We start from the raw sequence: 14350 nt of genomic DNA, 5'->3' as shown, positions 1-14350 counted from the left end.
ACTTCCCCGAAATCTGCTGGAAATACAACACAGCAGAGCAAGACCAGTTCTGAAGATTCCTGGAATGTGTGGAAGGCAACTTTCTGATGCAGCTGGTGAATGAACCAACCAGAGAAGGTGCCCTGCTGGATCTCCTCTTTGTGAACAGAGAAGGACTGGTGGGTGATATGGTGGTTGGAGGCCGACTGGAGTACAGAAAACATGAAATTATAGAGTTCTCTATTCTTAGAGAGGTCAGGAGAGGGGGAAGCAGAACTGACAACCTGGACTTCCAAAGTGCTGACTTTTACTTACTTAGGCAACTGATTGACGGAGTCCCTTGGGAGATGGTCCTGAATGGTATAGGGGTCCAGAAAGGCTGGGCACTCATTAAGAAGGAAGTCTTAATGGCTCAGGAGCAGGCTGTCCCTGGGTGCTGTAAGAGAAGCCAGCTGCAGAGAAGGCCACCCTGGCTGAACAGGGAGCTTTGGCTGCAACTCAGGGAGAAAAGGAGAGTTTACAACCTTTGGAAGAAGCGGCTAGCGACTTGTAAATCACTTTGTAGTGATTACAAAAACACTGTGAGGCTATTCAGAGTAGAAATCAGGAGGTCTAAAGCCCAGATAGAAATTAATCTGGCTTTAGTAGTCAAGGATAACAAGAAATGTTTCTGTAAGTATGTGAGCAGCAAAAGAAAGACCAGGGAGAGTCTCCATCCCCTGCTGGACACAGGAGGAAACATGATAACGAGTGATGAGGAAAAGGCTGAGGTGCTTAATGCCTTCTCTGTTTCAGTGTTTAATAACAAGACTAGTTGTACTGAGGGAATCCAACCTCCTCATCCAGAAGACAGAGACTGGGAGAACGACCCCCCTACAATCCAGGAGGAGACAGTCAGTGACCTGCTGCATCACACAGACACACACAAGTCTATGGGACCGGATGGGATACACCCGAGGGTGCTGAAGGAGCTGGCTGGGGTGCTCACCAAGCCGCTTTCCATCATTTACCAGCAGCCCAGCTGACCTGGGCTGAGCAGTCCCAACAGGTTGGAAATCTGCCAGTGTGACACCCATATAGAAGAAGGGTCAGAAGGATGATCCAGGTAATTACAGGCCTGTCAGCTTGACCTCAGTGCCTGGGAAGCTGATGGAACAGCTCATCCTGAGTACCATCACACAACACATGCGGGACAACCAGATGGTCAGGCCCAGTCAGCATGGGTTTATGAAAGGCAGGTTCTGCTTGACACACCTGATCTTCTATGACAGGGAGACTTGCTTATTGGGTGAGGGAAAGGCTGTGGATGTTGTCTACCTTGATTTTAGTAAGGCCTTTGACACTGTTTCCCACAGCATTCTCTTGGCAAAAACTGGCTGCTCGTGGCTTGGATGGGCACACGCTTTGCTGGGTAAAAAACTGTTTGGGTGGCTGGGCCCAAAGAGTTGTGATGAACGGAGTTAAATCCAGTTGGCGGCTGGTCACGACTGGTGTCCCCCAGGGCTCCGTTTTGGGGCCACTCCTGTTTAACATCTTTACTGAAGATCTAGACGAGGGGATCGAGTGCACCCTCAGTCAGTTTGCAGATGACCCCAAGTTGGGTGGGAGTGTTGATCTGCTCGAGGGCAGGGAGGCTCTGCAGAGAGACCTGGACAGGCTGGAGCCATGGGCTGAGGCCAACTGGAGGAGTTTCAATGAGGCCAAATGCCGGGGGCTGCCCTTGGGCCACAACAACCCCCAGCAGCGCTACAGGCTTGGGGAGGAGTGGCTGGAGAGCTGCCAGTCAGAGAGGGACCTGGGGGTGTTGATTGACAGCCGGCTGAACAGGAGCCAGCAGTGTGCCCAGGTGGCCAAGAAGGCCAATGGCATCCTGGCTTGTGTCAGCAATAGCGTGGCCAGCAGGGACAGGGAAGGGATCTGACCCCTGTACTCGGCACTGGTGAGGCTGCACCTCGATTCCTGTGTTCAGTTTTGGGCCCCTCACTCCAAAAAGGACATTGAATGACTGAGCGTGTCCAGAGAAGGGCAACGAAGCTGGTACAGGGTCTGGAGCACAGGTCATACGGGCAGCGGCTGAGGGAACTGGGGGTGTTTAGTCTGGAGAAGAGGAGGCTGAGAGGAGACCTTATCGCCCTCTACAGCTCCCTGAAAGGAGGCTGCAGAGAGCTGGGGATGAGTCTCTTTAACCAAATAGTAAGCAAGAGGAGAAGATGTAATGGCCTCAAGTTGAGCCAGCGAAGGTTTAGACTAGATTTTACAGAACGGGTTGTTAGTCATTGGAATGGGCTGCCCAGGGCAATGGTGGAGTCCCCATCCCTGGAGGTGTTTAAGAGTCGGGTCGACATAGCACTGAGTCTTACGGTGTAGTTCAGAACAGTCAGTGTTAGGTTAATGGTTGGACTAGATGATCTTTAAAGTCTTTTCCAACCTAGATGAATCTGATTCTGTGACTGGGGAAAAAAGTGAGAAACATCTCTGCGAGCACCGAGGTGACAGAAGGAGGAGGGGGAGGAGGCACTCCAGGCATCAGTGTAGAAATTCCCCTTCAGCCTCTGGAGAAAACGGTGATGGAGCAGGCTCTTGGCAGAAACTTTGACCAGTGGGGGAATCTGCACTCGATCAGCGGAAATCTATGAGGAGGGAAGAGGGGCAGAGGGAAGCTGTTATGGACTGACCACAGCCCCTCTTCCCCACTGCCCTGTGCTGCTCAGGGGTGGAGAGAAGGTAGAGAAGTCTGGAGTAAAGGAGTGAAGTTGAGCCTGGGAAGAAGAGGGGAATAGAAGAAGCTGGTTTTAATTTTTCATTTGTTTCTTGTCATCCTATTCTATTTCTAATTGGCAATTAATTCAATCAGTTTTCTTCAAGTTGAGTCTGTTTTGCCTGTGATAGTGCTTGTTAAGTGATATCCCTGTATTTATCTAGACTCACACGGTTTTCTATTTCATTTTCTCCACCCACCCTCTTGAGGGGGAGTAAGAGAGTGACTGGATGGGCATCTGGCAGTCAGCCAAAGTCAACACACCACAACATAACTGTATGGGTTTGTTTTTCCACATGACTACCCAGGTGCTTTATGTTGTAGTGTCACATTGCCCATCACTAGGTTAAGGTTAAAGCCTAAGAGGAAAGTTACTGGTGCAGGGAGAAGCTGCTCCAGGAAGGAATGGCTGGGCAACCAGAGATGGGGCAATGGCACTTGGGGAAGTGGGCAGGGGTCCTGGAGTACAGCAAACCCTGGGCAGAGCCTCCAGTAAGTATAGCATAGACACAGCCCAGCAGTCACAGAAAGGCAGATGAGCTTCAAAGGAACTCAGAGGGGCTTGTGCATAGTTTTTTTGCAGACCCAAAGCCACAGAACTCTATCTGAAATTAAGCCTTAAAGAACAGACTTGCCTTCAGAAACACTGAAGGAAAAGGGAGACAGCTTTACAAACCCAAAGCCATTTGATCTTTGTTCTCTTAGCCCTCATCATTTCAAGTTTCACTATTGGAAAACATGAATCTGTCTTGCTTATTTTTTAACCAAGAGTCACTTTAAAGGGCCTTTTAATCTTTTTTGATCTATTTATTGCAAATTAAAGATTTAGATGAGAGCATCTGTGACCCAAGATTACCATCACACAGTTCCTTGAATAGCCCAGATAAACATACATCATCTGTTATATCCTAGAGTGTTGGTTATGAAGGAGTAGAAAGTGATGATATGAGATTTTCTATTGTATGGAATTTGTATAAATGATGGAGGCAGTCACTCATTATTAAATGCCTACATAATTTAAGTAAAATGATTTGTGTGTAATCACGAATTGCAAGTAGAAGAATTATACAAAATTACTTGTATTTCATTCATGTTTAGTTTTATGGATCAATGTATAAACAGCTCATATAGAAACTACAACAGGATATCTGGAAGAAATAACAGGAAGCTTCAGAACAAAATCATTATTTTAAATACACTTTTTGAGCCATTTTAGAGGACAAGTTTATACAGAGAAACTATCAAATATATTGAGATAGGTATGATTTTAAAATGCTATGCCATTGTATAAACAAAACAGATAAAATTTTCCTTTTTTTGTTTGTAATTTTACAAAGCAATTAAGTTTCTGCATGGTAATATATGTATACGTACCTCTGAGACCCTCCAACTCACTTTTAACCAGAGCTATAAAGAAAATACAGCTCATAATAGGCAGCAGCTGCAGGGATATGTTCATTAGTTAAACACTGACAGTTTTGCCATTTTTCCTTTTCAGGTTTGAACTGTGAGTTTAGGCCTTGTGAGGCCAGCAATCCCTGTGAGAATGGAGCTGTGTGCATAGAAGAAATGAATCTGGACGTTTTTCCCCTTGGATTTCAGTGCCAGTGTGTGAAGGGCTTTGCAGGTCCGCGTTGTGAGATCAATGTCAATGAGTGCAGTTCTAACCCTTGCCTCCACGGATACTGCTATGACAGTGAGTTCAGCCTGGTTACTCCCTTTAATGTAGAGTAGTCTTCCTGTTGAAACGTCTGTAGCTACTGAGCTGCTCTGGGGAGAACAGTAGGTAATTTACTGAAATTTAGCAAGTCTGAGGCTCCACAGCCAGTACCAGAAAGATTATTTTTGCCAAAATGCCTCAACTCCTGGCACTAGGGTTTGTGTGTCAGGGGGTCAGAATTGCAGCTAATGAGAAATTTTAATGAGATTTGTGCCGTCTCCTTTGATACCTAAATTAGCCAAACACATCTTACATTGTGCATTTGATGAGAGACTATTTAGGTGCTGAAAAGGAGCTCATGGAGCAATTAGGCAGTGTATGCCATAATTCTAACTGGTCCAAAAGCTGTATTAAATACCAAACTGATGCAAAATGGAGTGTCTGTTTACTGTTAAGCACCTTCTGTCATGTAACTATGTAACTTACACCTTCACTGGTAGATATACTTACAGGTTTTAAAAGCAACTTTATGATGAATTACTCTACTATATTCCATCTGGATTGGCAGGGCAAGTTTAATAGCATCCGTTATGTACGGAGTACTTACTGGAAGGTTTTGTGGGGCTATTACCACTTATCAGACACTTCATATGCTTGGTAAAAAAAAAGTGGTAATTTTCAGAGAATTTTATAATGCTGGCTGGAAAGCAGAATGACATCTGGAGGTCATGTAGTCAAACCTGCATGAAGCTAGACTATCAACAGTGCTAGAAGAGGTCAATCAGAGCTTTTTCTAGCTGAGTTTTGAAAGCCTCTAAGGATGGACAGAAATTCTGCAAACTCTTAAGGTCAGCCTATTCTACTGATGCACTATTCTTCTAGTGTTCCCCCCTACCCCCCCGTCCCATCTGAATCTCCTAAACTGTAACATTTGTATATTGCCCCTTATTAGACTTTGGCTTGTTTAGGCCAAATTATTTTTATATCACCTTCTATTAGACTTTGGCCTCTTTAGGAGACTGGTGTACAGAGTCCCTTGGAAAGCCTTGACTGGTTGACAAAGTCCTTAGGGAGCAATCCTGAAGGGCAAAGGAGTCCAGGAAGGTTGGACATTCTTCAAGAAAATTTTAAAGGTGCAGGAACAGGCTGTCCCTACATGGCATAAGAGAAACCGTCAGGAAAGAAGTCCGCTCTGGCTGAACAGAGAACTTTGACTGGAGCTCAGGAAAAAAAGGAGAGTTTGTGATCTTTGGAAGAGGCAGGTAACTCAGGAGGATACAAGAATCTCATGAGGTTACACAGGGAGAAAATTAGAAGCGTCAAAGTTCCAACTGGAACTTAATCTGGCTACTGCTGTTAAAGATAGTAAAAAATGTTTCTCTAAATACATTAGCAACCAAAGGAGAATTTCAATCCTTTGTTGGATGCAGGGAGAAACATAGTGAAAAAGGCTAAGGTACTTAATGCCTTTTTTGCCTCAGTCTTTAATAGTTAAACCAGTTGTTCTCTGGGTACCCAGCACCCTGAGTTGGAAGGCAGAGATGGGAAACCGAATGAAGCCCCCATAATCCAAGGGGAAATTGTTAATACCTGCTACACTACTCACACACAGGTCTATAGGGCAGATGGGATACACCCAAGGGTACTGAGAGAGCTGACAGAAGTGCTCAGGAAGACACTTTCCATCATTTAACAGCAGTGCTGGCTAACCAGGGAGGTCCCAGTTGACTGGAAGTCAGCAAATATGACACCAGTCAACAAGAAGGGCCAGAAGGAGGATCCTGGGAAATACGCGCCTGACAATCTGACCTCTCTGCTGGGGAAGGTTATGGAGCAGGTCATCTTGAGTGCCATTACATGGCATGTACAGGACAACCAGGTGATTGGTTCTAGTCATCATGGGTTTATGAAAGGCAGGTCCTGGTTGACTAACCTGATCTCCTTCTATGACAAGGTAACCCACCTAGTCGATGAGGAAAAGGCTGTGGATGTTGTTTACCTGGACTTTAGTAAAACCTTTGACACTGTTTCCCACAACATTCTCTTGGAGAAACCAGCTGCTCATGGCTTGGATGAGTGTACTCTTTGCTGGGTAAAAAACTGGCTGGATGTCTGACCCAAAGAGTGATGGTGAATTGAGTTAAATCCAGCTAGTGGACAGTCACAAGTAGTGTTCTCCAGGGCTCAGTTTTGGGGGCAGTTCTGTTTAATATCTTTATCAGTGACCTGGACAAGGGGATAGAGTGTACCCTCAGTGAGTTTGCAGATTACATCAAGTAGGTGGGGAGTATTGATCTGCTTGAGGGTAGAAAAGCTCTACAGAGAGATCTGGACAGGCTGGAGTGATGGGCCGAGGCCAACTGTTGAGGTTCAACAAGGCTCAGTGCCAGGTCCTGCACTTGGGTCACAACAACCCCGTGCAACGGTAGAGGCTTGGGGAAGAGTGGCAGGAAGACTGCATGGTGGAAAAGGAACTGGGCTTGTTGGTCTACAGCCAGCTGAATATGAGCTTGCAATGTGCTCAGGAGGCCAAGAAGGCCAATAGCATCCTGGCTTGTATCAGAAATAGTGTGGCCAACAGGAGTAGGAGAGTGACCATCCCCCTGTACTGGCAAGGCCACATCTCAAATACTGAACACAGTATTGGGCCCCTCACTACAAGAAAGGCATTGAGGTGCTGGAGAATGTCCAGAGAAGGGCAACAAGGCTGGTGAAGGTTCTGGAGCACGTCTTATGAGGACTGGCTGAGGGAACTGGGTTTGTTCAGTCTGCAGAAAAGGAGGCTGGGGGGAGACCTTATCACTCTCTACAGCTACCTGAATGGTTTTAGTGAGGTGGGTGTTGCTCTCTTTTCTCAGGTAACAAGTGATAGGACATCAGGAAATGATGTCTCAAGTTGCACCAGGGGAGGTTTAGATTGGATATCAAGAAAAATTTCTTCTCCAAGCATTGTCAAGCTTTGGAGGAGGCTGCCCAGGGAAGGGGTTGAGTCACCATTCCTGGAGGTATTTAAAAGACGTTTAGATACTTAGGGACATGGTTTAGTGGTGAACTTGGCAGTACTATGTTAACTGTTGGACCTGATGATCTTAAAGGTCTTTTCCAACCTACATGATTCTATGATTATACCTTCTAACATTACTAAGAGGAATTAAGTTCTGTCACTTGTGCAACTGCCCTTGCAATTGTTATATAGCCCTGTAACTATTAACCCTTTCCCAGAGGGACTAATAAAAAAATAAATCAGTTTCAATAAGCTTTACAAATACTATCTTTCCATATAGGGGAATAAGGTGAATGGCTTCATCTTTTATCTGTTAAAGGCTATTTGCTAACAGGTTTACATAAGTTTTCATTGTACTCTATATTGACTCAGTGATAAGTTTTGAACTGGAATTTAGATGAGCTGCAGTAAAGTTCTTCATGCTCACAAAGGGTGAGATCTTTTGGGGATAGCTGGTCTTTGTGGTGTCTCTGGACTTGATTTGTATCATGTGGACATCTCAGTTCCCCTCTGCACTGTGTGCACTGGCTGCAGAAAGATGGAATCCTGAGGAAGCTAGGAAGCTCTTAGCAGATGAATAATGCTCCTGCTCTGAAGGACTTAAAGCATTTAATGAATACAGTAGCAGCTACATGTACAGACACAATGGCAGAATAGATTCCATGTTAAATCTCAGCAGTAATGAAGAATCCAGGGACTTCTTAGGGGTCAGAATAAATACAAGCCTGCATAAAGTGCAGTTACTGCTCTCATGACCTACTTATATGGACATAGCACTCTAGATTCCTCCCCATTCAGATCATTAATGAAGAAAAAGGGAGAGGATTCTTATCATTAGCTTGTTAAGATTAAAATGAAGCATGAAAATACATCATAGGTTGAGCTGCCAAATTCAACTCAAGCAAGTTTCACTTTAGTGGTATAATATGAGGCATTCCTTGCTGAAAAAAAACAAAAACAAAAACAAAAAAAAACCCAGCAAACCAAACAATGTTTAATTGCCTCATCTTATTTAGACACAATATCAAAGGTAAAATCTTATGCACTTTGTGTACAGTAGATGCCATCACTTTTTCAGAAGCTAGTAATGGGTCATTGATTTATAATTCTCATGTCAAAATATTTTAATTTTTTAAGTAAAGTGTAGTACATGGATCTGTTTTCATATTAAACAGGTGGTTTGAGATATTGCATTTCATTTGTTTCAATCTTTTAACATGTCCACACTTTTTAGGTAAAGCCAGTCCAAGTCTTCTCCAGATGGTAGGCATAACTGCAACTTGCTTAATTTTACTACATTCAATCGTTATTCTAAATCAGTCTTGGTACTAAAATACTATCTCTGTTACAGTTGTCGATGGCTTCTATTGTTTGTGCAACCCAGGATATGCAGGACTAAAATGTGACCAGGACATTGATGACTGCATAATCAATGCTTGTGAACACAATTCTACATGTGTTGATCTACACCTGGTTAGTAGAGAATATTTTTTATTTAAATGATTGCTAAGTTTTCTTCCTGAAATCTAAAGCAATATTATTGTGAGTTTTATACTTCCACTTAATCCATACTCCTGTCAAGAGTTTTATAATCATGATTTCCAGTCACTGTTTTGGTTTGGGGTTTTTTTATTTATTTGTAATGATACAGGAAATGGGAAGGAATGTTTTTATCATTTAATAGCAACAGTTGTGTCAACATGGTTATTTGGGGAATTCAAAAGAGCAAAATATTTTCAACTAGCTATGTTTATGGCTTTATTATAAGTGACAGGAATACTCATTTACACCAATGACACTGGCTTCAAAGGGGCTTACAAAGTACATTACCCCCCAGAATAGCTTTACTTTAAGTACTCTCACATTTATTCTCAAAATCCTTCGGCTATATTAGTTCCTGGAACAGGAAAAATGTTAAAAATAACCTCCTTCTCAGAAATAAAAGCATTCTATGGACTGATTCCTTCATGGGAGGAAAGGAGAAGAAAGGCATTCACATTGTATATAACTTGGCACCAGAGGTGGCCCATGTTCAGTGTCATTCCCTCCAGGAATCTGTCAAGAACTAATTTGTTTTCAATCTACTCAGTAAGTACACTAAGACTATACAGTATGAATATTGTCCTTGAGAGACATTCAGACTGTGAGAGAAACTGGAGGTGGATAAACAAAAATGGAAGAAAGGTCAGCTTTTTTTTTTCCCTCTAGTTTGTCCCAGCATGTTTGTGAGAATATTAAACTAATAAAATGCTGAAGCAAGGTGTAGAATTTAGATTAATATTCCTAAATGTGGATGTCTATATATGGTATGAGCTAAGCATCCACCAAAAATGCTACAATCATTTCTGATGCAGTCAGCACCACCTGGAGAGTGGTTCAGCTGCCCATCTTGTAGATGTTCACTTTTGGCGAACTAAACAACCCTGTAGGTACCACTGACTGTATAGCTAGGCTGCATTAGTGCTGAAGCAGACACCCATATTTAGATATCTGCATTTCAAGCTGAATCCCATCCCAGAAGTGTGTGTGAGGGGTGTGTGGGTTTCTGGGGGCTTGTTTGTTTTTCTTTTTTTCCTTTTTTTTTTTTTTTTAGTACATACAGAAAAAATTTGCACTTATTTCTGACAAATACTCATGGTAACCCACAGCTATCACTATTTCCCAAACTTGAACAGAAGTTACATGCTTCAAGGGAATTTTCTCAAATCCTCTACTCTGATTTCGAGAATGTTTTCTTCTTTTCACAGTTAGAACACTTCATGCATTGTGTGTATATATATATATATATATATATATATAAATATGCTTCAAGAACTACTAAATACCTTGAACAAAATTAAATGCTTGATATGAAGACCACAGACCCTGTGGCACTTCTGTTCTTGTCTTTGGATTCTATTGCAAATGCTTTTTTTTTTTTTTACCAGTTGATTACAAATAATATTTCAACTTTGCATACTGAAAACGCATACTGCAATCTTAAAATCAGGTTAGAGAGTATGCCAGAAAAAAAATTATGTTCACAAGGCATGTACTGTCTTATTTTCCATGAGGCTGTGTTGTATATGTAGACATTCCAGGTATTATTCTGAACTGCAGCTGATGCTTTAACTGAGACTGATAAAATGGAGCTGTATATGCAAAAGTTTAATCAACTTCCTTCCCAAAAAATAAGATATCAATAAAAGACAAAATGATGTGTTCTTTATAAAATAAACATATTGTTACACCAAGAACGTCTGCTAAGCTTCACTGAATGAGTTGTAATACTGATCCAGGGGGACTTTTTAATTCGGGCAAAATTAAACCTGACAAAGAATGGTAGTTCAATTTTTAAAACTGTTTTAGATTTTAATTCATATGCCTTTCAGATTATTGTTTTCTTTATTAATTTGTGACCATTTTTGTCCTGTGGTACCTATACATTTCTCATCTTCTTTGTCACAGACCTATGCCATTTTGTTTAAGATGGACTGTGACACAGCAAATCAGTGAGATCTGTGCAGACTGCTTCAGAGAAAGCTTGGCATTAAGAAAAACCTAACCTATGTCACTTCAGTTACTAACTACAGAAAATAAATACTGTAGAAACTGAAGGGAAAAGTGTCATTTTAGACCTTGGATTTGATCTTTTTCAGTCCTCAATGGCTTTCTCAACATAGTTCACGTATGTTGTCAACATAACAGTAAGTGTTCATACTAAAATGTTCATTTTGATATTAGATAAAGCACAGATAAAAAAATCTACGGTACTTTTTAAATTAGAAGGCTTTTCTTTGGCATTTTTGATAGTTACATAATTTTGTGCTCAAAAATGGAAAATGAATACAGAATGAGCTCTGCTAAATTGAAAAATTATCAATATATTTTAAAGACAAGAAATATACAATTGCTAGTAACTTTATTTTGATATAGCAATAATAATGCAATATTTATACTTTATTATTCTCTACAGTATATTTACTTAAACTAAAAATTCTGATATAAGCTTCTGAAATAACTTTCATGGAGATGATTCTTTTAGGTTGAATCCAGAAAGGGACATAAAAGACTTGCTCACTAAGTGATTGCATTATTCAGTTTATATGTGACCATATTATTCCATATACAATGTCCTTGTATTCAGTATCAAAGAGTACTGAATTTCTTTCACATCAAATGATGCAATTTTGTACACCAAGATTCCTCAGGGATGGATGCAAAGAGGATTAATGATTTAACATATATTCATAGAAATGGAAGAAGACCCATTCCCTCTTCTTCAGCCAGAGCAACTGTAAAAGAACAGATACTGAGATAACAATCCCCAAATTTTTAACATTTAATATTTAAAGGGTCTCCTCCTCCTCCACTAAAAGGTAATAAACTGAAGGATAGGGAGCAATTGAGATGTAATCAAGGAAGACTTAAAAACAGATGGAGATCTCGGGAGTTTCATATTTTCTCCATCAAATACAATTTTCTTCCAAAGTTATATTACAGTAGCCTTATTACACAAGTCAAGGACCAAAGATCTTAATGTAAGAAGGAATTTCAATATATACTCTAAATGCAACTTATACATCACAGCCTTTACCTCAACTCTCCACCCAGTAGGTGACATTAAGCAATTGGACCATTGGATGAGATCAGGATAGGTGAAGTACACAGCTGAGTGACACAACTATGTCAGCTTTAGGAAGCTCTAATTTTCTACTGCACCTGAGAATTCCAGTCACCCAAGAACTACTGTATACCAGCACAAACCACTGTCAGTCATATTAGACTCTCTGGTGTCTCAGAAATAATTAATTGACTACCCCCATGATAATAAAAGTTCCATTCTGCAGTCCAACAGCTCAAATACCTTTGATGCATTTTTCTAGGTCAAAGTGAGACAGTTAGCATTGCCAGAATGACACCTGCAATATGTATTATTCCTCTTTGGTGTTGGTAATATGTTATAAAATACAGCCTTGAAACTAGACAATCATGTTATCTTAACAATGCATCAGCAAATATAGGCAGAAAAAAATTACGCGCATGTGATGGGTTGACTCCAGCTGACAGCTAAGCACCACAGTTGCTCACTCACTCTATCTTCTCCATGGGATGGGGGAGTGAAGGGAAAAGGGAAAAGGGAAAGGAAAAAAAGGGGGAAAGGGGGGAAAAAAGGGAAAAAAGAAAAAAAACAGGGAAGACAAAAAAAGGGGAAAAAAAAAGGAAAACAAGGAAAAAAAAGAAAAAAGGGAAAAAGAAAAAAAAGAAAAAGGAAAAAAGAAGGAAAAAAGGAAAGGAGGAAAAAGAGGAAAGGAGGGAAAAGAGGAAAGGAGGGAAAAAAGGAAAGGAGGGAAAAAAGGAAAGGAGGAAAAAAAGGAAAGGAGGGAAAAAAGGAAAGGAGGGAAGGAAGGAAGGAAGGAAGGAAGGGGGGAAGGAAGCGATGCAAAGGCAATCATTCACCACCTTCCATGTGTACACCAATGTCCAGTCAGCTTTCAAGCAATGGCCACCTTCCCAAAACCCACCTCTCCTCTATTCTTATTACTGAGCATGACATTACATTGCATGCACTATCTCTTCGGTCAGTTTGGGTCAGCTGTCCTGGTTGCATCCCCTCCTAGCTTCTTGTGCACCCCCAGCCTACTCATTGAGGAGGCAGAGGGGGAAAAAGAAAAGGCCTTGATGCTGTGTAAGCACTGTTCAGCAAGGGCTAAAAAGTTGGTCTCCTCTCAACACTGTTTTGGTCACAAATCCAAAATGTAGCACCATACGGGTTGCTATGAAGTAACAGCAAGACCTACTACAGAACAGCATTCTACAAAAAGAGATTGGTTAAATTTGACAGCAGGAAATTGCAAAAGCTAGGTTTTTGTTGCAGCTCCTGATGTTTTAAAAGGTCTGGTTTGTAAAATCTGTCTGTATTTATACTTATGTAAGGTGTTTAAATTGGCCAGTCCTACCAGGCATGTGGTCCCCTTCACTCTGATACAACCAAAGCTTTTAAATGACTCTAACAAATTCTATTACACTATAAGGGTTTTTCTTTCTGAGTGGCATATTCAGAATTTTAAGATTTCTCTCTGATAAAGATTCTCAATACCATAGAATTCCTACTCAAGAAGTATTCCCAATAGTCAACAGCAGCAGGAAGAATAAAACAACAAAATGTTTTGCTTAACTAACTGTAGAGAGAAGCAGGAACACAGCAATTGTACTCTCAAGTTTCTAAGAGTGGTTTCCTCCAAGACTGTATGCCAAAATATAAGGGCAAATGGTTATAACTTGAAAACACTACATGTGAGTTGCTCAGATAAAATTTCGATCATCTATTGTTTATTCAGTTCCCAAATTTGTTCATATAGTGAGATGGTTGGGCATTACATTAGCCACATGTGATGTTAAGAAAATAGAGTGTTAAATAATGACAACCAGACATACAGAATTAAAAGGTGATTTTTGAAAATAGAGAACTCATCTCACCAACCTATCAACTTCTGCCTATCTTAAACAATATGTGACAAATTATAAAGTACTTTTCTGTAGAAATGTCATGGAAGAAGAAGTAATTTTACCTATTGCAGCTAATATGAGATATGACTGAGAGGAACTAATTAGAGTAGACACTTCCTTCATTAGGTCGCCTAGGCCAGCAAAAATGAAAAGCTAGTAATACTTCTAGTACTATTAGCACAGATGCCTATCCTGTATATTCTCAATCAGTGGTCAGCTTAATGAGAATTGTCATCTCATTTTGTAGCCTGACTATAAAAAAATTAAGATATTATTAAAGGAGTTGGATGCTGGGAAGGTTGGTCTGATACTAGTTGCCCTTCATAAATCATATTTTTTGGGTTTTTGTTAATTATGAAACATTCCTGATTAAGTTCTAAGTGATATTATTTTCACTGTAGTAAGAAACATTTGGCCAGTCCTGTGTAAAACTGGGAAATCTCAGATTTACATGCATGTA

General features: G+C 40.9%; 1 protein-coding gene across 2 annotated transcripts in view; it reads left to right on the top strand.

Moving 5' to 3' along the window:
• Positions 1–14350, top strand: part of EYS (eyes shut homolog) — a 1023641-nt gene that overhangs the window by 421741 nt on the left and 587550 nt on the right. For both annotated transcript variants that reach the window (XM_026844748.1, XM_026844747.1), the window contains 2 exons: positions 4236–4433; positions 8753–8874. In XM_026844748.1, the coding sequence (XP_026700549.1) occupies positions 4236–4433; positions 8753–8874 (320 nt within the window). The remainder of the gene's footprint in view (positions 1–4235; positions 4434–8752; positions 8875–14350) is intronic.

This window comes from Athene cunicularia (assembly GCF_003259725.1).
Source record: "Athene cunicularia isolate RWA chromosome 3 unlocalized genomic scaffold, athCun1 chr3_part1, whole genome shotgun sequence".
Lineage (NCBI taxonomy): Eukaryota > Metazoa > Chordata > Aves > Strigiformes > Strigidae > Athene > Athene cunicularia.
Note: the sequence above shows the minus strand (reverse complement) of the source record. Positions and strands in the feature narration are given on the sequence as shown.